This window comes from Taudactylus pleione, unplaced genomic scaffold (genome assembly GCF_031769625.1).
Source record: "Taudactylus pleione unplaced genomic scaffold, aTauple2 ptg000139l, whole genome shotgun sequence".
NCBI lineage: Eukaryota > Metazoa > Chordata > Amphibia > Anura > Myobatrachidae > Taudactylus > Taudactylus pleione.
In genome coordinates, this window is record NW_028284541.1 from 4,836,123 (window position 1) to 4,861,698 (window position 25,576).

Here is a 25,576-nt window from a genome sequence, read left to right on the forward strand (position 1 = left end):
AATTTTTTTAAATTATGTATGAATCACCCAATTGATGAGAATTCCTTTTAGTAAGTTTATTTATTAAATGTTAAGTTTTACTTACATTCTATTCATTACTTCCATATATTTTTCTCAAGAGTGCGCCTACAAAGGCATATTTGTCTTTCTCTTTAGTTTTTGTTCTTTACTGCAAATTTGTTCGCAGCTGCTATGTGAAAATATGCAAATGTTGCATCCCCCGGGAGATATATTGAGACACCCACCTGCGGTTTTCCAAATCCAAACATCTGCATACAATATCACATCTGCGTACAAAGATGCTGCACTGGGCACAGATCATTCGCTTGTTACAGTCCTGAGTGAGCCTATGGTCCCACAGAATGGCCATGGGGATTGAGACGCTGAAGCCATATTTCTTGCATACGGGATCGCAGACGCACGATCTAACACTCCCGAAACGTTCATGACACGCCTGCATTCCTTGCTGCCACTCTGTTACCTCCCCCAAATCCTCTCTGATTGTCAATCATACTGCAAATAAATAGTTGCTGCGAGCCACTATAGCAACGGACCTTGACGCATGAGCAATGCGACTTAGAAGCATGGCGGTTTACTGATAATTGCTCAACTCTGTAAACATCGGATATTAATTACAACTCAAGAGTCAGGCACCTGATTCAGCAAGGAACGCAGTTGCTAATACGCATGCAATCGATCGATTAATCCGCACTGTGCATGCATTGAACCGCGCGAGCCAGAAACTGCGGTCAGAACTGCGTACGCGGAGTGTACAGATGTGAGTAAGGGGAAGTGGTACCTTTTACGGTACAAAGTAAATCTCCCTATGGTTTTTGGAATATGTATCAATAAATTTTGTTAGACTTTTAAACACTATGAGGAGCATCTTTGTCTATAATCTGTTGTTGGAGGTTACGGTTCTATGAGTTTGAAGTGGCTGGGATGCTGCCCATATGAATATAAGACAAAGATACCTTCCAGGGCACATTTCCACCTATATAAAATGAGCGGATTATCGTCCATTGTAAAGTGATGATCTGATAATCTACTGTTGCATCCCCTTTTGTTTTGTTTAAGATACTTTTTTAAGACAGATACTAGTGCTTGGAGGCCTTCTTGTTATTTTTGTAGTGACTTGATTAAGGTGTGGTGAACCCGGGCTGGACACTTGCGACTGGATTGTGCGCGCAGGTTATACCACCATTTTTTTTCCTTTATATTAACTGTGCAAGTCTTTGTAAATAAAAAAAAATAATAAAATGGTATATAAAACAAGTTTTCTTAGTTATCATTCTTGTGGGTTATTTTGTTTTTTAAACCCAGAGTGACTAAGTTGTAGTCAAGAAAAAACACCGTTACCCTATATGAATTGCATCAAATGCAATTCTTTTACAAAGCAAATTCTGTGCAGTCACAAATATATCCTGGTTCAAGTACAGTTCAAGGGGCTGATTCTCGGTTGGGAGGAAAGCAAAAAAATAAGCAACTTTGCACCTGGACAAACCATATTGCACTGCAAAGGATGCATATACTGTACTTTTATTATTTTTACATGCAGAGCAAATACTGGCTGCTTTTGCATGAAGCCCACATATGCTGGACAGCTTTATATTTACACCGCAATTTAGATTAGAATTTGAACACACTCCTCCCAGGTCTAAATCTCTCTGCACATTTGACATCTCCCCCACCTGCAGTGTATCACGGTGATGCCAGCTGCAAATTAATTTTTATTCTAGCATTTTTTGCTTTGCTCCCAACTCAGAAGCAGCCACAGAATGTGTTACTTCAGGAAATATGGTACAATCTGGCTCAGAAGCCGTACGGAGGGGTGTGCGAGCGGTGCAATTGCCCAGAATGCAGGGCCTTGGGGGCAGCACCATTGCTGCCCTATGGTCCCTGCATCTGGCTAGCAGGGTGCTTTGAATGGCAATTAATGCTTTGAGTTAAACTGTACAGTTTGATCCTGATTTTGAGTCGCACGCAATCCATAGGCAATGTTCATGTACAGATGTGCCCAGGTATCACGTGGCATCACAGCGTTATCTCACGCCACGCATGGCGCGCCACACACCACGCCATGAGTCGCGCCACAAAGAAAGTTTAGTAATGTAGCGTAACGCTGGAAAAGTCATTACGTGTAATACAACTTTTTGCCCACCAGATGTCACTTTTCCTAAACTACATAGCGCATGCGTCTGATTTCATTACGTGTAATACAACTTTTTGCCCACCAGGTGTCACTTTTCCTAAACTACATAGCGCATGCGTGTGATTTCCAATGTACCGTATGTTCTGTATCACCGCCCGATGATTGGTTGACAGAAGTGGTGATTCGGTACACTATACAGTATTACAGCGTTTTCCACATGGAATCAGGAATGTACGGTATAATAAAGCGGTAGAAGGTCTAATAAAGTTTGAAATCATTAAGCTCTGTATTACCCACTGACTGTGCGGTTGAAATCATACTTGCGCAAATGTAAATACTGTCGGCACTGTCCCAGACTTAGACATTGTAGTGGTTTCATTACTTTACAAACTACAGAACCCTAGTAATGGGTGAAACGTGTGGCCTAGCGGTCTAATGCCTAGTCTCACTGCTTCTCCCTTCTTCTTGTTCCGTGGGTTCGAGACCTTGAAAATATGTTTTTTATTATTATTTTAAAATCTTCACTTAAAATATTCAGTATTCAATACAGTACATGTGGAGCGCATGCCCAGTGCTTCGGGAGTCAAACAGCGAAATTTGGATTTTTATTACTGTACCTTAGAACGCAAACTTGCGTCAATGCCGGCGCTGTCCCAGACTTGGACACTATAGCGATTTTTTATGAACATCAACTGGTAGTGGGCTCTGTTTAAGAGAGTGGGCCCTGTATTACAAACTGACTGCGCGTTTAAACTGCAAAATTGCGTCAATGTCAGCGCGGTTGGCGCATGCCCAGTGGAGGGGTTACAATGACAATGGAATGTGTGCCGCATGCCCAGTGGAGCCAAGCCATAAACCAAGTAGCGCTTATGCCATGGCGCATGCCCAGTTGTCTGCATTCCTACAGTACTGTTGAATTTTCACACTTGTGCCATTCTGCACTGTCCGAGACTTACAGTATACACAATAGTCATTTCATGACTTCAGAAAGTGCTACAGTAGTGGGCTTTGTTTGGGAGGGAAGTCTCTGTATTACAAACTGACTGTGCTTTAGAGCGCAAACTTGCGCCAATGTCGATGCTGTCCCAGACTTGGTAACTTTAGTGATTTAATGAGTTCAGTAACTGATAGTTGGCTGTTTGAGAGAGAGGTCTCTGCATTACAAACTGCGTTTAAACCGCAAAATTGCGTCAATGTCAGCACAGTTGGCGCTGTGTTGACTTATAGCCAGCTTCGAGGGGTTACGGTACAAATAGGATCTCTGGCGCATGCCCAGTGGAGGGGTTGAAATGCATTGCCAGTGGTGCTGCGCCATAGCCATACCCTTGTAGCGCTATGCCATGGCGTACAGTATGGAAGATCATACAGTAGCAGGTCATGACAGTGAAAGTGGGATCTCTGTATTACACACTGTGTAATAATAATAAAAAGTGAAACCTTGACTGTCTAATAATAATAATAATAAAAAAATTTAACCTTCCAGGTTTCAAACCCGGAACCGGGTTGTACAGACGTCTGCAATGTAGAAGTTCTATTTCTTACCTCTACATTACAGCCGCCTGATTACTTCACCGTACGGTACTGTAGATGTCACAAAGCACTGTAGAGGACAGATGCAATTCTTACTAGGAGAGACTTGTGGGCAAGGGGTTAGGTGATCCGCCTTGCTAACACTTCTCTCCTTCTGTTCGAGACCTTGATAAATTATTATTTTTTTTAAATGTTCACTATAGTACTGTAGTTCAGTATTGTTATCCAACCCTTACAATACTCAATACATTATACTGTATATGTGCCCAGCTACAGTACTGTAGTTTGTTGCTCCATACGGTACCGTACGCCATATAGCGCATTGCTAGTTGCGAGCTACACTGTGGCATATTGAGTCTCATAGCACTGCGCATGCCCAGTTGTCTATTATTGTAGACTTACCGTACGGTAGACATTGTAGTGATTCCATGATTCTAGGAACTACAGTAAATGCAGTAGTCTAGGGGGCTAATCTACCATTTTCTTGTCCCGCTGGTTCGAGACCTTTAAAATATATACGGTACTTTTATTTTGTTTTAAATCTTCACTAATACATTATCCAGAAATTCTGGCATTTCTATGCCACAGTACTTTATGACAAAAAAGTGTAACCTTGACTGTGTAATAATAATAAAAAATAAAAAGTGTAACCTTCCAAGTTTCGAACCCGCAAAAGGATTGTACAAGCTACGTAATGTATTGGTTTGATTATTTACCATTACACTACAGCCGCCTGCAATACCAAGGTTGCACCTGGCTTGAGTGTGTCCTACAATACTGTACGTCATCGTACGGTATCTCAGACGCATGGCCAGATCTATACCCATGTAGCGCTTTTTTTTTTTTTTTAAATTCTTCGCTACTTTTGTTCAGTATTGTTATCCAACCCTTACTAAACTCAGTAAATTTTATATATTAGGGGGTAAATTTACTAAGATGGGAGTTCTTCCACCCCCAAAATGAAAGTGAATTTTTGGGGTGTTCTGACTTTTTTTTTTAAAAAAATTATGCAGTTTACAGTACCTTTAGGGGACTGTCTTAAGGCTGCACGTTGAAGGCTTCCAGCAACGTTGCACCCCAATTCACCACTTTTTTCCGCCTGCTATTCATACAGTAGGCGAAACTTTTTCACATACTGTCTTACTGTACATTGCATTGACTTCCCGCCTACGGTAGGCGGAAAAGCTTTCAAATTGAATACAGCGATAATTTTACGCCTGGCGAAATTACGTAATCGGCTAAACTTTTTTTAGCCGATCACGTCTTTTCGCTCCAATGGGTCTATTTACTGTACTAAGCAGTGTTAGTAAACAGAGTGAAAAGTGATAAGAAAGTGAAAAAGTGCCAACCAATCTGCTCCCAACTGTCATCTCACAGGCTGTGTGATGATCTTCCATACGCCATGGCATAGCGCTACATGGCGTATGGCTTGGCGCCACAGATCCCATTGTACCCCTCCATTTCTAATCCATTGCAGATGGCTGACAGCCACCATAGCGCCAACCGTGTAATACAGAGAGCTCTCTCTCATACAGATCCCACTACTACTGTACTTACTGGACATGAGAAATCACTATAGTGTGCAAGGTTGGAACAGCATCACCATTGTCACAAGTTTTCGATGCAACGCTATTTTGCGCTTCAAACGCACAGTCAGCTTTGAACAGAGAGCTCTCTCACAGACAGAAACCACTCTAAGATACAGTCCAAGAGACGTCGCTATAGTGTGCAAGGCTGAGACCGCATCTACGTTGTCGCATGTTTGCGTTTTGCGCTTTAGGCGCACAGTTTGTAATACAGAGCCCTCTCTCATTCTATACAGTCCGTTCACTACCAGTTTCTGCAGTTATGAAATCACTATTGTGTGGTGCAAAATTCAACGGCACAGTCAGTTTTTAATATACAGTATAGACACATTCATAGCGGCACACTAGTTGTCCTAGCAGATGGGGGATGGTGTCCTTGGCAATGGTCACTATTCGTAGCATTTTTCAGGACACTAGGGCAGAGCTGACTGCTTACACTAAATGGATTAACAAAGCATCCTTTATTATGGTAATGAGAGGCTCTTGCTTGCTTTGGGGGAAGGGACCTGATGCACTGTGTAGGACTCTCGGCCCACTGGGCATGCACCAGAAATCCCATCGCAACCCTCCTACTGGTCATGCGCCCTCCAGAGATGAAAATTCAACAGCATACCGACTGCAGTAATACAGCCAACTGCGCATACTCAGTGATGATCTTCCATACGCCATTGTACCCCCTCCATTTCTAATCCATCGCAGATGGCTGACAGCCACCATAGCGCCAACCGTGTAATACAGATAGCTCTCTCTCATACAGATCCCACTACCGTACTTACTGGACATGAGAAATCACTATAGTGTGCAAGGTTGGAACAGCATCACCATTGTCACAAGTTTGCGATGCAACGCTATTTTGTGCTTCAAACGCAGTCAGCTTTGAACACAGAGAGCTCTCTCACAGACAGAAACCACTCTCAGATACAGTCCAAGAGACGTCGCTATAGTGTGTTAGGCTGAGACCGCATCTACGTTGTCGCATGTTTGCGTTTTGCACTTTAGGCACACAGCTAGTTTATAATGCAGAGCATAGTCAGTTTATAATTTAGAGGCTTCCTTCTCAAAGAGAGCGCACTACTGTAGCGGTTTCTGAAGTCATGAAATGACTATTGTGTACAAGTCTTGGACAGCGCAGAGTGGCGCAAGGGTGAAAATTCAACAGCATACCATACATTAGCGTAGTAATACAGACAACTGTGCATGCGCAGTGATGATCTTACATACGCCATGGCATAGCGCTACATGGCGTATAGCTTGACGCCACAGATCCCACTGTAACCCCTCCACTGGGCATGCGCATGAAATCCCATTGCAACCCCTCGAAGCAGACAGCCACCACAGCGCAGACATTGATGAACGTTTTGCACTATTTAAACACACAATCAGTTTGTAATGTCTTACTTTTAAGCAGCCTTTTAAACAACACTACAGTATTACAGTACAACACTACTACAGTAATTTCACTATAGTGTCCAGAGCAGACAGTGCCAATAAAAAAAAAATATAGAGTATACGGTATATTCTTTTCCAGGGATCGAACCCGGGACCATAATTCTTCCAAAGTGATCACCTAACCACTAGCCCACATGTCAGCTACAGTGAACCGCACAGAGCGGCCTCATCCTTGTGCACTCTGCCCGCTGTTTTTAATTAAAAAAAAAAAATTGTCATACTGTAATTCATCCCATCTCAGTGAAAGCTGTGCATGCATCTCATTAATCTACAGTATCGGTTATATACAACTCGGGCAACTTCTCTACTGTTCAGTTACTGCACCTTACGGTACAGTATATATGGTATATAGAAATGTATGTACAATACTGTATGTGCAGTGATTTGCATCCTGTTATAAGATCTTACTGTACGGTACAGTACTGTACTGTATGTACATTATGTGACATTAAAAATAGTGGTTGTGCGAACATGCAAATGCTGTGATTGTGATATCCATCCAATTTACTGTAAGTTTAACAGTGTGGCATTCAGTACTAGGCATTCTGGACAAATTACAACAGTGGAGCACTCGCCACCCAGCGGTTAAGCACTGTATTACATGCAGTAGCGTATCCTTTGTTGAAGAATACCACGGTACGTCACAAGTCCATGGCGCGACTCAGAGGCCTGCACGCCATGCCAGAAGTCCATGGCGCGACTCAGAGGCCTGCATGCCACGCCATGAGCAACAAAAATAGCTGGGCATATCGGTAGCCGAGCAATTATTTGCAACTGTGCATGCATGAAAAATTATAAAATCTCCTACATGCGTTACCCTGACTGGACGCACAAAGGTGCTGTGGTGATAGGGACACACGTCATCAGAAGTGTGGCAGAAAAGTGATGGGCGTTCCTGGGCAGTGACTACAAGTACAAAAATGGTGTGTTTAGTGGGCATATTAGAGGAATGCCGCGGGCATGTCAATGCAAGCAGCTGCACACACAGCAGCACAGCCACAAGCATAGGAGGCCAGGGACAGAGACACAGCACTTGCATAGGGCTGGTGCAGTTTTTGATGGTGTGATTAATAGTGGAGTATAAAGAAGCACCAATCTGTATTACAACGTGCACAGCAGCTAAAAGTGGGCGCCTGAGTCCTTGCACAATCTGCATACGAAAGTACACCAGGGAAGGAGTTGGTAGGCCATTTGCAATAGATGAAGCTGCGTTCGCTTTTGCGTGCGACTGCGAATTAGGCCCTATATCTCATGCAGTAGAATTGTTTTCCATATATAGATATATATATATATATATATATATATATATACATACACACACACTGTATATAGTGTATCATGCATGTCAAACTGAAACAGTAAATTGCTTCTCAATATTTCCAAAGTTTACAGAAGTTTTCAAGAAGTCATTTTTACAACTTATTTTCTAAACCAATTATTTATCCATCTTCATTTGTACAAATACGTGCTGCCTTAGTACACAACTGATGCACACTTTATGGATATTATTTTTAAGATCAATCACGGTCTTGCACAAGTTGATTGAAAATGTTAAGAGTTCAATAATGTTGTAGTCCACTTGAAAAAAAAAAAATAAGTTTTCCATAATAAATCTAGACTCTCCTGGGAATCAATTTCCCTTTCACTTGAAAAGATATGTACTATCCTGAAGTGGCTTCTGAGTGGCTTGCATCAATTCCTCTACCACAATCAACCTCCTGAGACTCACCCAGCCCATGCCAAATAAAGCTAGTTATAAATTGCTCAGTATTATATATTTCATAGAGTGCAATGGCATATATCTGAAATTGATGAAAAAATAAAAAACATTTGTTCAACAAGTTTGAAATATGTATTTGAAATCAAGACTTTTAAAGGTTAGCTAGCACGAGTTTAATATCGTTATTTAAACCGAATGGTGTTTCTGTCACCATTTCAGAATGAACTATATTTATCCATATGTTTTCATAAAGCAAATTTGAGCATAAAATGAGTAGATGAACATTTGGCTGTCAGAGCTGTCGCACACTGTATAGCAACATGCAGACTTAAAAGCATTCCACAGACCCTCTAATGCATGTTTATATATTTGTTGTATTTCTTGAGCGTCACCACAGAGATATTCATTACAATGGTTATGACTTTACATGAACATGGGAATGTGTCTTATGAATGTATTTTCAAGTTAACACATATCGGACAGGTAAGCATGGTATACAAGTAGTCCTTGTTTCCTCAAATAGTTATTGTTATGTACAGTAGTAACAATGTAATAATGAACAGGGAGCATGATGATTCACATACCATGAACAACATAGTTACTGATGAATTTTAAGCATTTTAAACTAATACTCTGTCCACTTTAAACATAATTTTAAAAAATCATCTCATTTATTATATAAAACTTATGTACCACATACTTATCATTTTCAGATGTATTTATTGCATTGTCCAATTGACTTTGAAGGAATGATACTTCTCTGTTTGAAACGGCACCAGGTGGTGTATGTCTGATATAATAAAAAAAAAGTATTAACCAAATTCTATTTCACTAAATTGATACATTCCAGTTTCAATTTAACTTAAAAATTCATTCTATGCTGCTATATTATATTTATAAAAATATTTAATTTATAAAATATATTATATTTATACAAAGCTCTGTACAATTATGGTAAAAGGTGACTGTGGATCCTTAAGCAATTAGACTGGGGGGGTGTAGGTTTAGGCTCAGGCTGGGAGGGTATTGTGGGGAATGGGGTTTGCAGCTAGAATTGTGCTACAGTGGTACAAGATGGGGACACACTGAAGGGTTATTATGATTGGCCTGAGTAGTAGAGGTTAGACTGTGTGGGGGTTAATAGTGAAATTACACTGCTCAAGTAGGGGGAGGAGGATCTTATTTTCCATTTAGTGGTGAGTGTATATATGTTCCACCATTTGTTATTAAAGGAACCATAAAAATAAAGATCTTCAAATACACTTTACAAATAATTACAACTCTTAAAGAAAGCAGGACTTTGCAAAATGTGTGTTCGGACTATTGGCGTGCGCAATTCAGCTGTTTAAGATTAACAATCCCTGCGGGTTGCCATTGCGCAAACATTTTTTTCTGCATATGCGAACCATCAGAGTTCCTTTTTTGCATCAAATTGTTTTGATGTGATGTTTAGTTACCATTGTATCAAAAGTTTTGATGGCGGGCGCCCAGCCATCTATTGATGGTGGGCTTCAAATGTCCATCCCTACTAAAGGGTGTGAAGGCGCACACCCTACATAGCCCGTGCGCACACTTATAGTTTAAACTATGTCTTATTCAAATTACTTCTATAATCTATACCAGTGGTTCTCAAACTCGGTCTTCAGGACCCCACACAGTTCACATTTTCTAGGTCACCCAGCAGGTGCACAGGTGTACTCATTACTCACTGATACATTTTAGAAGATCCACAGGTGGAGCAAATTATTTCACTTGTGATTCTGTGAGGAGACGTGGAAAACATGCACTGTTTGGGTTCCTGTGGCCTGAGTTTGAGAACCTGTGATCTATACTATACTTTCTTAGCACTTTACTTATTTAATACAAAGAATGTTCTAAATGAACAAGATTATCTAGTCTGATCTAAACATGAAACATATCCATCTCAGCATTTCCACACCTGATAAAACTCTTGGCTGTGTACTAGAAGGTTCTTTTTGTTATACATGTTCCAATGACTATGGAAATTGAGGCCATCTCTGCTGCCTTTGATACTTGTCAAAAAAATGATCATATTCTCACACCACATTCCTGCCATTTCCACAAGTTTTACGATATATCAAATTGCTATTTTATGTTTGTTCCAACGTTCAAGAGTAATCAGCATGTAAATTTAAATCACTCTCGATAAACGTGCAATTTCATACTCAACGTTTATCCTTATCTCATTCTCCTGAAAGCTGCCGAGGGGGCCCTTTGCCAGTGGCTAAATTTGTGTTAAGCCAATTTGTTTTCAATTTTACTTTCTAGAAGCCCATGAATCCTGTATCTGCAGAACTCCCAGTTAAAAGTTGTGAATGGCAATGTCCTCTTCACATACAGTAGACAAATCCTAGGGCTCTTATTATTGTTTTATATTTATAAGGGTGCTGACATACTATGCAGCGCTGTACACCGAGAGGATAAAAGACAAAGATTACATACAATGAAATGAAACAAAAGATATAGATGGCTCTTGCCAAATGAGCTTACAGTCAAAGCAGTTCGGGTGTCACGATCCAGTGCAAGAATTCCTCTGTGGAGGACAGTGAGCCGAGGTGTTCGGGTGACTAGGGGAGTGACTAGACTAGGTCTCCTAGTTGTGGCCAAACCCAGGTTTGGCTAGACCTGCCCAGATGCGCGGAGTCTAACTCACTTGGTGGTTTTCTCCAGTGACCCCTCCAATTGGGATTTGGTTTTCAGCTGCACCAAGTGAGCAGGTCGCGGCCCTCTGGACAGGTACCTGGGAATGGCAGAAGACCGGAAACTATAAAGAATGCAATAGCACTGGAGGTGAATGGAATGAATGAACTCTGGAAATAGAACTGAATGTTATAACACAGGCATGGACTGGAAATAGTTAAGTATGCAGAAAAACACAGACATATACTGGGGATTGCTAAGGCAAGAGCAGAGTGGACTCAGAGAATATATGGGAATGCTAGAAATGATTGAAGCTGATTACCAGAGACAAGACACTGAGCAAAGAACACAGACATATACTGAAGATTGCACAGACAAGAGCAGAGTGGACTCAGGGAATATATGGGAATGCTGGAAATGATTGGCAGAGACAAGACATAAAGAGAAGTCAGGCATACACTAGGAGAATGCTAAATGCAAGTGCAGATTTGCACTGACAAGACAAAGGGCAGATTGACACAGATATGTGCTGGGAAGTCCAACTGTGAGCTAATTAATACCAGCAGGTAATCTGACACCTCAGTGACACAAGGAATCTGCAATACTAGCAGCACATATACAAAGACACACAGACATAGAAAACAAAACAGTCTGGATACTGGGAGAGAACTACTCTCAGACTAAGAATAGCTTGGAAGCTAATACTGGAAACTGGAGAACTGTGAACAGGCTGAAGTAACTCTCTGAAAGATTAGCACAGAGCAACGCTGGTATCACTGGAACAGAGAAGAAGTTGAACAGCAACTTCCTGGAGTTCTGGAGGCGGATTTATACCCAGGGGTAGCAGATTACTGAAGCACAGCATCAGCTGACTGAATCATGCTACCATAGGTTAGGAGTACTGTCACATGAGAGGAACTGTCATAGCGGCGCCCATGATGGGAACTCCGATCCCCAGCACACACAGCCGACCATGGAAGCTCGCAAAAAGCACCTAAGGCAGAATACTCAGCCCCACATCCATCACTGCACCAGACGTCTGACCGCAAGGAAGTCAAGGGAAGCCGGCAAGGAGGTGAGAGAGGCCGATCCTAGGCTGAACCATGACATCGGGTTACACCTGAAAAATATAGAAGCAGAATAACTATTGTACCAGTTGGACTGGAAAGTGTTTTGCTATTACATTAGAATTACCAGCAATCAATGGTCTGTAGCATTAGTAGTGGTACCTCATGGATGAAACGTGGAGAGACAAAAGGAAATGGAGACACCAGTCACTGAACAAAATTTTAAATAGTCTGTTGCTCCAAAATACAACGCTTGAGTCTAGGTAGGGCTGTAATTACTTGCTCTTGTTGAGGTCACACTGACTTTCTTCTTACCCAATCCTGGGCAGATAACTCCCACCTTCACCCATGCCCTTTTCTAACATAGGCAGCTAGTCCGCTAACAACTTAAGACACAGTAGGGCTAATTCAAAGCCGCACCTTAAGTGGCTGTAATTGTGGGCAGCCGCAGAAGCCTGATCTACTACTTTATGCTAATGCGAGAATACATTCAACTAATGTGGTGGTTTGCAAACAGAAACCTGTACCGCCCATTGATATTTCACTGGCCACCTCAACCATCATTAGTATTGGCACTTGCACCGGCCCTATACCAAGTGCAAAAAATCCATCAGTAACAGGCTTCCTTTCCCCGTTCGTACAACTCAAAATCACACTAAGCTTTTGATATACGTCCCTGACACTTCAACAAGTCATGATGTTTACGTGCAACCGCTTTGCCAACATCCTATTCAAGCCCCACAATGCTCTATTCCACGGAAAGATCTATCCGACTAAGTTCCATCCAGACAAACACAAAAATAAATAGGTTCTACGAATGTGCTGTGTGCAAAACCTTGCCATTTTCAACTATGATGAGATCCGTGCAACTCAGAATCAGCCCCAGTCTCTCTCAAGTAATCCAGTTTTTCTGGGACAGATCACATGTCCATCTCCAAATTGGACCTTGTTTAGGTTGCCTGCCTTTTACAGCACTGGTTGTACTCCGCTCACAGCTTCATACAGTTTCTCTGGACTCCAGTCTGCTTCCTGTAGGCCTGACCTTGTACATACTTGATTTACATAATCAAATGTCTGCCGGTAAAATGATAAGAATTTTCAAAGAGAGGATGACACAACATAGGTCCTTTTTTACCTGACATTAATAAATAAGATGACAAACATTTTTTTTTGATGCGGAACTTCAGGAATCATCTTCAAATTACATTATTATCGATTGGAAGGACGGAAGAGGTACCAGACCTCTAGCTTTGTTAAAAAGGTCAAATGGTTTTATGACCTCAACATGATCGCCCCTGGAGGTTTCAATTAATGTAATACATTGAGTATGCTTTTTGATTAATACTAACTTCATTGATGGATGCATATATGGTTCATTCTTATAGATGGCAAATGGGTTAGCTTAATTTTATGCCTTTGCTTTTCTTCTTTTTATGTATTAGTTTTACTGTGTTTTTTTTTCAGTATAACTGTTTAAGTGGAATGGGTATGAAGTCCTGACGCCAGCAGCCCAAAGGGAGAAGATCCAGACAGGGCAGGCAAGTACTCTATCCCTAACTCCTCCCCCCCTAACCCTAACTAGTGCCTAACCCTAACTCTCCCTCCAAGGGGTGCCTAACCCTAACTTCCCTCAAAAAACACTAACCCTGCTATGCTCCCTAAAGCTAAAACCCTCCCCCCCCGCCGGCTAATGCTAAGGATGCCCGGACTTACCTCGTTCGGTCCGGCGTCGGGATTAAGATAGGCGCCGGTATTTCAACGCCTATCTTAAATCCCTTGTCGGGATTCGGATGTCTGTATTCAGACCGGCGGCCACAACCCATAACTACATCCCTGTTAAGTATAGCATTATGATACACTGACTGAAAGTATCCTATGATCACCTGATGTATATGATTAATGTCAAGTACTGTTATTTTGGTTCCAAGATATTGACATTAATTTAAGTTGTTAAGCCAGCCAACTCCGTCAAAGTCTTCCCTTCTGGCCAGTCACTACACTGACTCACAAAATCAAGGGAACTACTCTACATCCTTTGCCATTGTCACATATTTTATACACAAAACTATGCTTTTTTTTTCATCGGTTGAGGACTGCTAGCTCATTGGTTTACAGAGACAGAACCTCCCCAAAGCAAGTCAATTAATGGGCACCAGGGGACTTAACTGACAATAAGTGGCTTAATAAGGGAAAATGGGGTACAACAGAAATGTGACCATAAAATGTTAATATAAACAATATGTTTAGTCCACGGCACTCAACTATCTGTGGTGCCTGAGGTAAGTCACCTAATTAAACTGCATTTGATTTAAATTCAGGAAATGTTCCATGGTTATACAAGATCCTCAGGGGATTTCTCATGTTTCCTCTAGTTATTGCTTTGTGCACACTTCCTGCCCTTGGTTGGCCTTACTGTGACTTCTGATATGGGCTATCCACCACAGCCCCCTTCTCTGTACTCTACTAGTATTGTTATAGATATTACTCTTTGTACTCAGGGTGATGCTTCCCCCTACCCCCTTCTCTGTACTCAACTACTGGTAGTTATCTTTCTACTCAGGGATATGTCCCCAATCCCCACTGCCCCTCTTTCTTCCCATTCCAATAAAGTCGTATCGAAGGGAATATGTAAACCCACTGTACAGCCGTGGCCAAAAATTTTGAGAATGACACAAGTATTGGTTTTCACAAAGTGTGTTGCTTCACTGTTTTTAGACCTTTTTGTCAGATGTTACTATGGTATACTGAAGTAAAATTACAAGCATTTCATACGTGTCAAAGGTTTTTATTGACAATTACATTAAGTGTTTGCAAAGAGTCAATATTTGCAGTGTTGACCCTTCTTTTTCAAGACCTTTGCAATTCGTCCTGGCATGCTGTCAATCAACTTCTGGGCCACATACTGACTGATGGCCGCCCATTCTTGCCTAGTCAATGCTTGGAGTTTGTCAGAATGTATGGGTTTTTTGTTTGTCCACCCGCCTCTTGAGAAATGACTGCAAGTTCTCAATGGGATTAAGGTCTGGGGAGTTTGCTGGCCATGGACCCAAAATTTAGATGTTTTGTTTCCCGAGCCACTTAGTTATCACTTTTGCCTTATGGCAAGGTTCTTCATCATGCTGGAAAAGGCATTGGCCCTCATTCAGAGCCGCACGTTACCAACAGTACGCTGCGCATGTGCGTACGGCAGATTGCGAGTTTTTTTTCTCTCTTTCCTAAAATAGCGTACAGGAAGTGACATGTCAAATGTGATTGACAGATTGACAGAACAGGGCGTTTTTGGGTGTTGACAGGGGTGGAGATGAAAAAACGCAGGCGTGGCGAGGCGTTTTTGGGGCGTACATACATTAGCAGATGCGAACGTCAAATGTGTTCGGACCGTCTCATACGTCACTGGAACATCCGCTTTCCCTTCAAAATGCTCGCACAGCTTAGGGTCAGGATTACTCGACCACATTGGCGATGGCCTTCTCCTCCGTCCCGGGACTCAACGATGGTGCTGCGATTAATCGCGGCTGGTCAGTAAAGTAATTAGTGTTGGATTGAAAACCGGCTTGGTATGTGTTTGGAAAGCAGTTTATTGGGATAGCACAAAAGCGTACGCAGGTGGAAATCAGAGCTGCTAATGTCATGATTACACAATCAATTAGCGTACATTTTTGGGGTTTTATTTTGGCCACAATTTGGTGGTTATGGCCTATTGTAACAATAATGTCATCATGTTTTAATTAGCTCCCCTTTTTTTGGGTTTACTGTGGAATTTGCATCACTATGTGATTTTTTAAACGTTCCTTAAAGAGGCCTTTTTTTTTTTTTAAGAGGGTCAGTTTTTGCCTTTAGGGCCAGGATTAAATGTAACCCATTTGTACAATAATGTCACAATACAATGTCAGTTTTTTGTTTTAAATTTATTGTTTAAACACAAACAAATTGGCCTAATATTTTGTTGCCTTTTTTTTGTGGCAAAGATATTTGTTAAAAAAAAAAAAAAAGCCATAACTGCTAACATAAACGTAAATACCAAATGCAAAAACATTTCACAAGAAAGGAGAGGGAAGTTTTGACCAGAAAGGAATATGAGCCAAGCACAGAAGGAGTGTGGGAAAAGTCGCCATTGCTGTCACCGTTTTCTCGCCCGTTTGGCTGGGTGAGGGTGGGCGCCAGACCGGGTCCGGGATGCCATCGGGCTGGCCTGTCCAGAGGCAGATGTTGTGGCCTCTGGACTAGGCACAGGGCTAGGCACATTTGGAGGATTGGCTGATGTTGTGCCAGAGGTGGAGGATCCGGATGTTCCGGCAGGAAGGGAGGTCGGCTCCACCATGTGCTGGCGAACGAGCTGCTCCAGGGCATCGGCGATGCGGATGTTGGCCCTGGTATTTTCCGCCAGGGCCTGAGCAATGGTCACGTTGGCCGCAGCATTTTGCTCCAGGGCCTCAGCCACCCGTATCAGACTGGCGTCCATCCTCTGCAGAATCTCCGTATGGCAATCCGATTTAAAATTGAGTTCTGTGAGGAGGCCCACTGCCTGCGAGGGGGCACGCCCTGGACTGGCTTCTGCAGGGTCCTCAGCCGGATGTACTGGTTCCTCCCCTGCAGAGCCAGCAGAAATTCTGCGGCCAAGGCTCCCCTCTGGAGCAGACTCATCCGCCTCTGTCTCTGTTAGGAAAATTGCGAAAAGACTCACATTAGAATCTACATATTGGCACAATAGCATTTCAGAGTTGGTGACATCACAAGACTTACCTTGGCCAACATGAGGAGCCGCAAAGTCTGGCATGTCCGTATCCATGTTGGACACGCCAAACACCTCCACAGCCTGCACACACCCCTGTGCCAGCTCTTCTAAGTCTGTCAACTCCAATGACACAGGGGTGGGACCCCCACCTGTCCCCCTTGCATGCCTAGCCCTGTCGGCAAGTTTTTGCTTGAGACGATATTTGAAGTCTGCCCATCTGTGGAATGAAATTGGAACCATTATCCTTTTTTTTACAATGGGGTTTATAGGATGGGAAAGTGTTTACTTACCGCCGTTTGACATCCCGGGCTAGACGGACATAATCACCCACCCTATTGACAGCAACGGCGACCTCCTCCCACATTCTCCACTTCTGGCTTTGGCTCATATTCCTGGCTGCCTGGGGCAGGATGTCAACGCACTTCTGGATCAAAACCTCCATCTCCTTGCTTGTGAAATGTGGCTGCCTTTTTTTTTTGGCAGCTTTGGCGGGTTGACTGGGGCCAGCAGTCTCTTCCATGTCATCCTCCTCACCTATTTGGGTAAATATGCAGATTTAGCCACTTCACAACTTGCCCAATATATTTGTTTTAAAATAATCATTGAGACAAAATGCATGAAGGCCTTACCGCCGGATTTTTGGCCATTGTTTCCCTGGTCTGAAGCCATGTCTCTGCTTCCAGAATGAAATCAACCAGAAATTCAATGTGATTTCGTGACGTATTTATACATGCGTCCTTTGTTTGCGGCCGCATCATTGATTGTGCGTCCCTATGATTCATCCTTAATTTGTGCGGGAAAATAAACACTATTTATGGCTTGGTGTGTGTGGAGTCGAGGTTGGGTTGTTGGATTGTTGGCGTTAAGTTGGTTGGATTTGGTTGTTTGCGGTTGGAGGATTTGGCAGAGTTGGTTTTTTGTTTGGTTTTGCTACAGTTGTTTTGGTTTTCCGTTCGCATTTTTTTGCTTTTTTCCCCATCCTTTCCTGATTTGGTAAGTTTTGTGCAGTCAAATTTGTGGCCAATTGGTGTCTACTTCTGTTTTTTGGTTAGCTATTTTTTTTTTAACACTAATTTCATTTTTTTTAGTTTGTTTTGGCTTTCGGACCCAAAGACCTTTTTTTTGGAAATCTTATATATTCGAGTTGGGTAAGTCCATTTTTTTTCTTGCATTTGCGAACTAATTAACGCATGTTTGACTGTTGGTGTAGTGACTTGCATTTGCGAACTAATTAACGCATTTTTGACTGTTGGTGTAGTGACTTGCATTTGCGAACTAATTAACGCATTTTTGACTGTTGGTGTAGTGACTTGCATTTGCGAACTAATTAACGCATTTTTCGAGGCTTATTCATCATGTAAACCAGTTTTGCTTTTCCCTTTTCCATTTTTGGGGTCCATTTGAACCCTATTTGACGTACGGTGTGCAATGTCGTTTTCATCGATGGCCAAATGTGTGTTTCGCCTATTTTATGTGTTGGCTTGCAACAATTTGACAAACAAAAATTCACCCTCTAAATTTTTGATGTCTCATTTTTGGCTTTTTTACAGTTTATACGTATCATGACAATACCCCGGCATGTAAGCAGCTATGGATGGTATCAGAAAGCTAAGTTGTTTTATGTTACTTTTGGGGTGGCTCAAAAGCCTTACATTGTAAACTTTGAATTTCAGGTAGATCTGGGGCGAATTGTTCTGGCCCTGCTCCCGGAAGACGACCAACCTCAAACTCGTCCCAGGCGTAGGCATCGTAGGCATGCAAGGCCCCAGATATTTCGAACACGTGTCACCCTTTTTGGAATGCCCGATGATGAGGTTTTAAGACGCTACCGTCTACCTCCCAAAATCATCATAGACACTCTCTCATTAATAGAAAGTGATCTTGAGCGGCAAATTGACAGTCCAACAGCAATACCACCACTGACGCAATTTATGGCGGTGTTACATTTCTGTGCCTCAGGATCGTTTCAAACAACGGTGGGAATAGTGGCGGGCATCTCCCAATCCTCCTTTTCCCGGATCCTGAGGGCAGTGATGGAGGCACTTTTCAAGCACCTCCATCATTTTATTAAAATGCCTTTGGATATGGGTGCCCTTAGTGTGGCCAAGGCCAATTTTTACCAAATAGCTGGCTTCCCACACATCATAGGGGTTGTGGATGGTACTCACATACCATTTCAGCCTCCAGCACGGCTGGAGGCAATATTTAGAAACCGTAAACACTATCACTCCCTGAATGTAATGGTGGTATGTGATGCCTCCCTCCAGATCCTGTCCGTGAATGCTAAATTACCCGGAAGTGCTCATGACTCCTTCGTCATCCGGCAATCAGGGATATGGCAGAAATTAACCAACCTACAAGCTGGTGATGCGTGGCTTCTGGGTAAGTGGAGACCTTTAGTACATAACAATGTTAAGCTTGATACACAGTGTTCCTGATGTGGTCTATTTTTGTTCACAGGAGACAGTGGATACCCTTGCATGTCCTGGCTGCTCACTCCTTATTTGGCTCCCACACCAGGGCCACAAAGTGCGTATAATTCCGCACTTACAGCCACCAGGCAAGTGGTGGAGCGCTGTATCGGCCTTTTAAAAGGCCGATTCAGATGCCTCCACCGCTCTGGTGGCGAGCTCATGTATGTGCCGGATATGGTGTCTAAAATTGTGGTCCTGTGTGGGATATTTCACAACATTGCCATAAGGAGTGGTGTCCCAATGCAGCCAGAGGATGCCTTACCTGAGGATGGCCCCCCCGAGGTTGGTCGAAGGTCAGTATGTGGGGGGGCCATACGCGATGATGTGGTGGCCAGATTTTTTAGGTAAGTTTGAACAAAACTACAGTGTTTATACCTAATGTGTTTGTGTTTGTTTGCGAACATCTAATTTTTTTTTTTTTTTCTCACCTTCTGTTTGTTCACATAATCTTTGGCACTCCAACGCTCACTACTTCCTGTTACCCTTACCAAACCTGGATCTGGTCCTTTTGGGCATATATTCTGGAACCCATATCGCAACGCCATGTTTGTGGAATCATGTTGGCATGGTCCTTCGTCAACCAGTTCTTGATTTTTTGTTTTTATTTAATTATTTCTTGGTATGTGTTGTATTTGAATTTATCACTGTGTTCTTTTTTTGGGAGTGACCACTTTGTTTTCTCTGTTATGTTGTGAATAAATGTTTGGAGAGTGAAATGGTCTTCCTTTTTTGGGACGTTAACAGCAAGTGTAACCAGGTTAACACAAGTTACATTTGACTAAGGGGTAAACCAGTACTGACGCCAGTTGAGCTAAACTGAAATATGTTTTCAGCTTCCCAACCCACACCAAAAGGAAGCCTGGCCCAACCTTGGGATTTGTAAGATTGGCCTAAGCAGCTTGCGCACCAACTAGGAACCTGTAAAATGTAGAAATATGTAATTGACACTACACCCAAAAAGGGAAATGACATTGTTACTGTTATGTGTTTCTTGTGTCTGTTTGACATACAAAGACAAAACACAATCTAACTTTTAAAAAAGGGAAATCCTTGCAGGAACAGTCTACTTATGTCATGCTAAACTATCTTGGTTTTGGATTTTAAAAATGAGCCACAACGTATATTTGTCTTAATAAATTTATTTTTAAAATATATCAAAAATAAAAAAACTACTGCCGAAGGAGGCCAGACAGCCGGTCGAGGGCCACCAGAATGCCGATGACATGTTGGCGCATCTGCCCCACACAATCCGCCACCTCTTGCCGACGCCTCTGTTCCTCTGTGGGTGAGAAAAGTGTGTGGGTTAATACAATAGGGAATCCACATTAAAAAAAAAAAACACAACCAAATCACTCCTAAACCCAAACAAAACAAAAAAAAGGGGGGACTGGCAAAAATACAAGGCCTAGGTACAAATTCCCACAGGTATGATATGTGTATGTTGAAATCACCAGGAAGAGGTAAAGGCAAACCTTCAAAATCACCAAAAGTCAAGCCACAAAAACACGAAGAAAGGCACGACACATGATTACATACAAACAGTTTGTGCTTTAAAAAAAAACAAAAAAAAAACATACCGGGAGCCAAAACGGGAGCTCCGGAAATACCTCCATGATCCTCCTCGGAGGATCCGTCATTCCCCAAAGAATGGGGAGGAGTTATGATGGACTCCGGGGAGGGGGTAATTGGAAGAGGGGTGGGTGGATGAGAGGGGGAAGTGGGACGGAGGGGAAGGAGGCCCGACATTTCCGGGAGAGGGTCTGGGAAGGATGGGGAGGAGTGGGGAATAGGGGAAAGATTTGGGGTGGAGTGTTGGCTGGGGGTTGAGGATAGTGGCCGGGAACGCCGTCTGGACGGACGGTGACAGCGGAGTCTTGGCTGTCCCCCTAAAATATGACAAAGAAATTGCGGTTAGTTTATGGACAAATCCGGGCAACAAAACTAAAAAAAAAAAAAAAACCAACAAATAAGCCAAATAGCAGTAGACTGAATAAATCAGAAATAGAGGGAAAACATGCACACGCAGATGAGTAGAAATAATAAATAGGACAGACAGGAAAACATGCACACGCAGTTTGACCCACAAACACAAACATTAAAACCACAATACATAACACTTACTTTCCAGGATCTCCATGCGAAAGCATGCCAGCAAGCGGGGCGTTCGCCGTTGCAGGTCGGACCACCTGCGCTCCAGCTGCCCGATGTTGCGGCGTGAGCCGAAGGACCGCAGGCGGGACCGTGCCTCCGCATACGCGGAGCGCTTCTGCCGGTTGGTCATGGGTTGAGGTTGGCTGGTGATCCGGCGATCCATGACCTCCGTAAGCACCAGCAGCTCGCGCCTGGTGAATGCGGAGGCTCTCATGATGGCAATGGTGTTTTTCTTATAAAAAATCTTTTTTGATAAAGTGTGTAAAAATTTTCTGATTGGCTAATGTATTTTGGAAATTAACAGGAGCAATTTTATTGGTTAGTGTATGAGTCATGTGTTCGACAGGGCCAGAAATCTCTGGAGAGTTATGATAGGCTTGATGCAGTGACATGCGTAAGCAAATTTAAATAAAGAAATGAACCCAGGGAAATATGCGGGGATCCACAGCAATAGTACAATTGTTTAATTGTGGTTCACATGTTTTTTGAACAATAAAAGCGAATGTTTCATCCGTACGTATTCTGCGGGTAAACACAAACACGGACAAGAGTAAAGTTTCTTGCATTGTGTTGAAAAAAAACAAACAATTAAGCTAATTGATACATTGATTGGCATGATACGATTGATGGAGGTAGGCAGAATAAAGGAGCAGGTAATCGACATCTGACAAGGCCACTTCCTGTTTATACTTGTGCGTGCGTTCCTTTCAAGCCATTTCGGGGATGTACGCTCGCTATTTCGTACGCTCGTTAGTTAGAGGAGGGGTCGTCAGAGTTTAGGGAGGAATTTTAGATGCGAACGAAAATACGAGCGAGCCATTGAATTTAAATATTTTTGTACGTACGCCTAACGTACGTGCGCCCGCTTGCGAGTGGGTCTGAATGAGGGCCATTGTTCATTACTAAACTGTTCTTGGATGGTTGGGAGAAGTTGCTCTTGGAGGATGTTTTGGTACCATTCTTTATTCATGGCTGTGTTCTTAGGCATAATTGTGAGTGAGCCCACTCCCTTGGCTGAGAAACAACCCCACACATGAATGGTCTCAGGATGCTTTACAGAGTGAAGCTTATTAAAAATGACTACAATATAATAACCACTCGACTTTGAAACAAAATATTTAGACAAGGCTTTTCTTAGTAAAATATAAAAAAATTAATATACATATTCAAAGTTAGCAATTTTGACACACGAGATCTAAAAAATCTACCACATAGTAAAACATACATGTATAAAATAGTGTCCCTTGGACTTCAATTGGTCCTTGTATAAAACAATGTGAAATAAGGTAACTTTTGAGTATAAATCCTCAATAATGAATTACAATTGATCACAGTCTCCTGTATAGTTTAGTTGCATACACATAGTGTGCAATGCTCCCCGGCAAGTTGAAAAAGCACAAACTGAGATTCTTTTAGCTTAAGTGCACTGGATCCAGAGGAAATGCTTTCACTCAATATTAGTGTCTGCCTCCCTGTATAACTTGTGGAAGATGGCGGCAGTGTGTCTCTGCTGTATGGCTCTCATCCTGAGTCTGGGGAACCACAGGGTGTATGTTTACAGCGGCTTGTGCGGTATAACGGCACTCCTCTCACCGGATCCTCCTCGTGGGGATCACTTGCCTCTGGTTACAGCCGGTGATAGCCACTTGGTAATGGATGCACGCTAATGGAGCTTGGTAAGACTAAGGGGTCTATGTACTAAGCAGTGATATGTGACAGAGTGAAAAGTGATAAGTCTGTGATAAGTGCCAGCCAATCAGCTTCCAACTGTCATCTCACAGGCTGTGTTTGAAAAATTACAGTTGGGAGCTAATTGGCTGGCACTTATCACAGATTTATAACTTTTCACTCTGTCACTTATCACTGCTTAGTACATAGACCCCTAAGTCCTGAAAATGGTACAGGTCCACACAATGTGACAAAGCAGGTATATCTGGATTGCCTGGATACAGTCTGTGGGCACTGCTATCCTTTTGTCGACCGGATTCACTTCCTTTAGGGAAAAAAAAAAAAAATAGCAAAATCCCTATTTTTGTCTAAAAATTTGGAATTTCTTTCAGAACCCTTTGGACACCCCCTTCCCCCGCCCTTAATGATAAATTACCCCAAAAGTTTTTTTTAATTTGCGGAAAAAACGACCGGTCAAATTTTGGGTGAAAAAAATAAAGAAGATTAGAAAAAAAAAAAATCTATAAAAATGGGTTTAATGTATTGGGTCTGGTATTTCCAGGGGCTATATAAATGCGTCAAGTGTTTTAAACATTGCACGTGGTTGCAGCAGCCAAGTTTTTAACAGTTTTTAAAAGTGCGCTTTTACGACACGAAAATATACTTGCACCTATTTTAACATACCTCCAATTTACGTGCAACAGTAATTTCCTGGAAAAAAAAAAGCTTTATATAATTTCATTTTTTTTTTCCATATACGCAAATTATCGCCGACCAACGCAATTTAAGTTCCCTAAATACTTTTATTACGGCCAATAATACAATTCTAAATCAATTTCCGATGTAAGTCAGCCATTTTTTGGGGTACAGATGCAATTTCCTGCATATCCTGACTTTTTCAACTATTCTGTTTTTTCATAGCTCCTATCCATTTTCGCCTGTTTTTGGCGAAAACGGGAGCGCACTTGCGTAAATTAGCCAATATCGCCAGCAAAATCGGCCAATTTCGCACCTAATTGAATACAGCCCTAAATCTTCAAAAGTTCTCTAGAACTACAATCCACAGTTGCTTAATGGATATCTTTCATGTGATAGCCAAACTTATTGCACATATAAACCATTGCATAGAATATTTTGAATGTTTATTATACTAATAAATACAACAATTACCTATACTACCACTATATTATATTAAATTTAAAACCTTTCAACTCTGTTAAGGCCCCCACACACGGTGCAATTTTTTAAAACAATTTGGCTGTTTTCGACCGATTGGAATGACAGTTTAAAAAGTGCCGTGTGGACATGATACCTATGCGCGCTCCCATGGTCGCTGATCAATGGAACCTGCAGAAAGATATCTATCTTTCACGATTTGGCACTCATCGTTTCGTGTGTGTGCACGATGAGTGATGCGATCGACAATATGTTGTCACTTATCCTCAGCGTGTGTCGTCTGTGGAGAATTTGCCAGTTGTTTATAGTGAGTATACCCAGTATGGCGGCAATGTATTCCACTGCCACACCAATGTAATTAAACCCACTGCCCCACCAATGTAGTTAAACCCACTGCCCCACCAATGTTATTATTTCGCCACTGCCCCATCAATGTTATGTCAGTGTAGTTTTCCACCAAATTATTTTATTAAAAAGCCCACCAATGTTGATGTTAAATTTGGTATTAAAATACAATGTCAAATTTAAAACACAAAAAATAGTTTTTTAATGTATTTAAAAAAACAACCAATAAACAAACATTTTTTTAAAAATCTAACAGGAAAAACATTAACAGTTAAAAAAATAATAATAATTGTGTATTAAAACAGTTATTTTTCACTTTTCCTACAGATATGACTAGTGCAAGAGAAAAGGAGAGATGGTAAAACTTACCATTGTTAACTCTCGTTCTTCGAAGTCCATAGGGTCCACAGGGGAGACAATGGGGTGTAGGTGGGACTTGGGAGGACAGGACACCAACAGCAAAGCTTTTCAATCCCAGGATGCTCCGGTCCTTCCCCCTATACCCCCGCCCACAGCAAGAGGGCAACAAAGTTTTGTTAACAAGCCCAAGGCAGGAGCAGGATAGGAGAGAATAAAGACTGGTACACTGAAGAATCACACTCTCACTCAGATAAGGAAACAAGTGACCAAGTGAAGAAACCCATAAAAGCCAGGTGCATCAGGGCGGGTGCCCTGTGGACCCTATGGACTTCGAAGAGAGTTAACAAGGGTAAGTTTTACTATAACTCGCTTTCTTCTTCAGGGTCAATAGGGCTCCACAGGGAGACAATGGGGATGTGCAGGGGCCTTGGAAGGAGTGCTGGTCGGTCACTGAGCCCCACCTGTGGAGCTAGCGTCCGCTGTGGAGTGCCCAGTCTGGGAT

General features: G+C 42.2%; 1 protein-coding gene across 1 annotated transcript in view; it reads right to left on the reverse strand.

Moving 5' to 3' along the window:
- CUNH14orf39 (chromosome unknown C14orf39 homolog) overlaps positions 1–25,576 on the reverse strand; it is a 213,958-nt gene that overhangs the window by 150,418 nt on the left and 37,964 nt on the right. Inside the window, exon 6 of the mRNA XM_088473763.1 lies at positions 9,138–9,227. Within this exon, the coding sequence (XP_088329889.1) occupies positions 9,138–9,227 (90 nt within the window). The remainder of the gene's footprint in view (positions 1–9,137; positions 9,228–25,576) is intronic.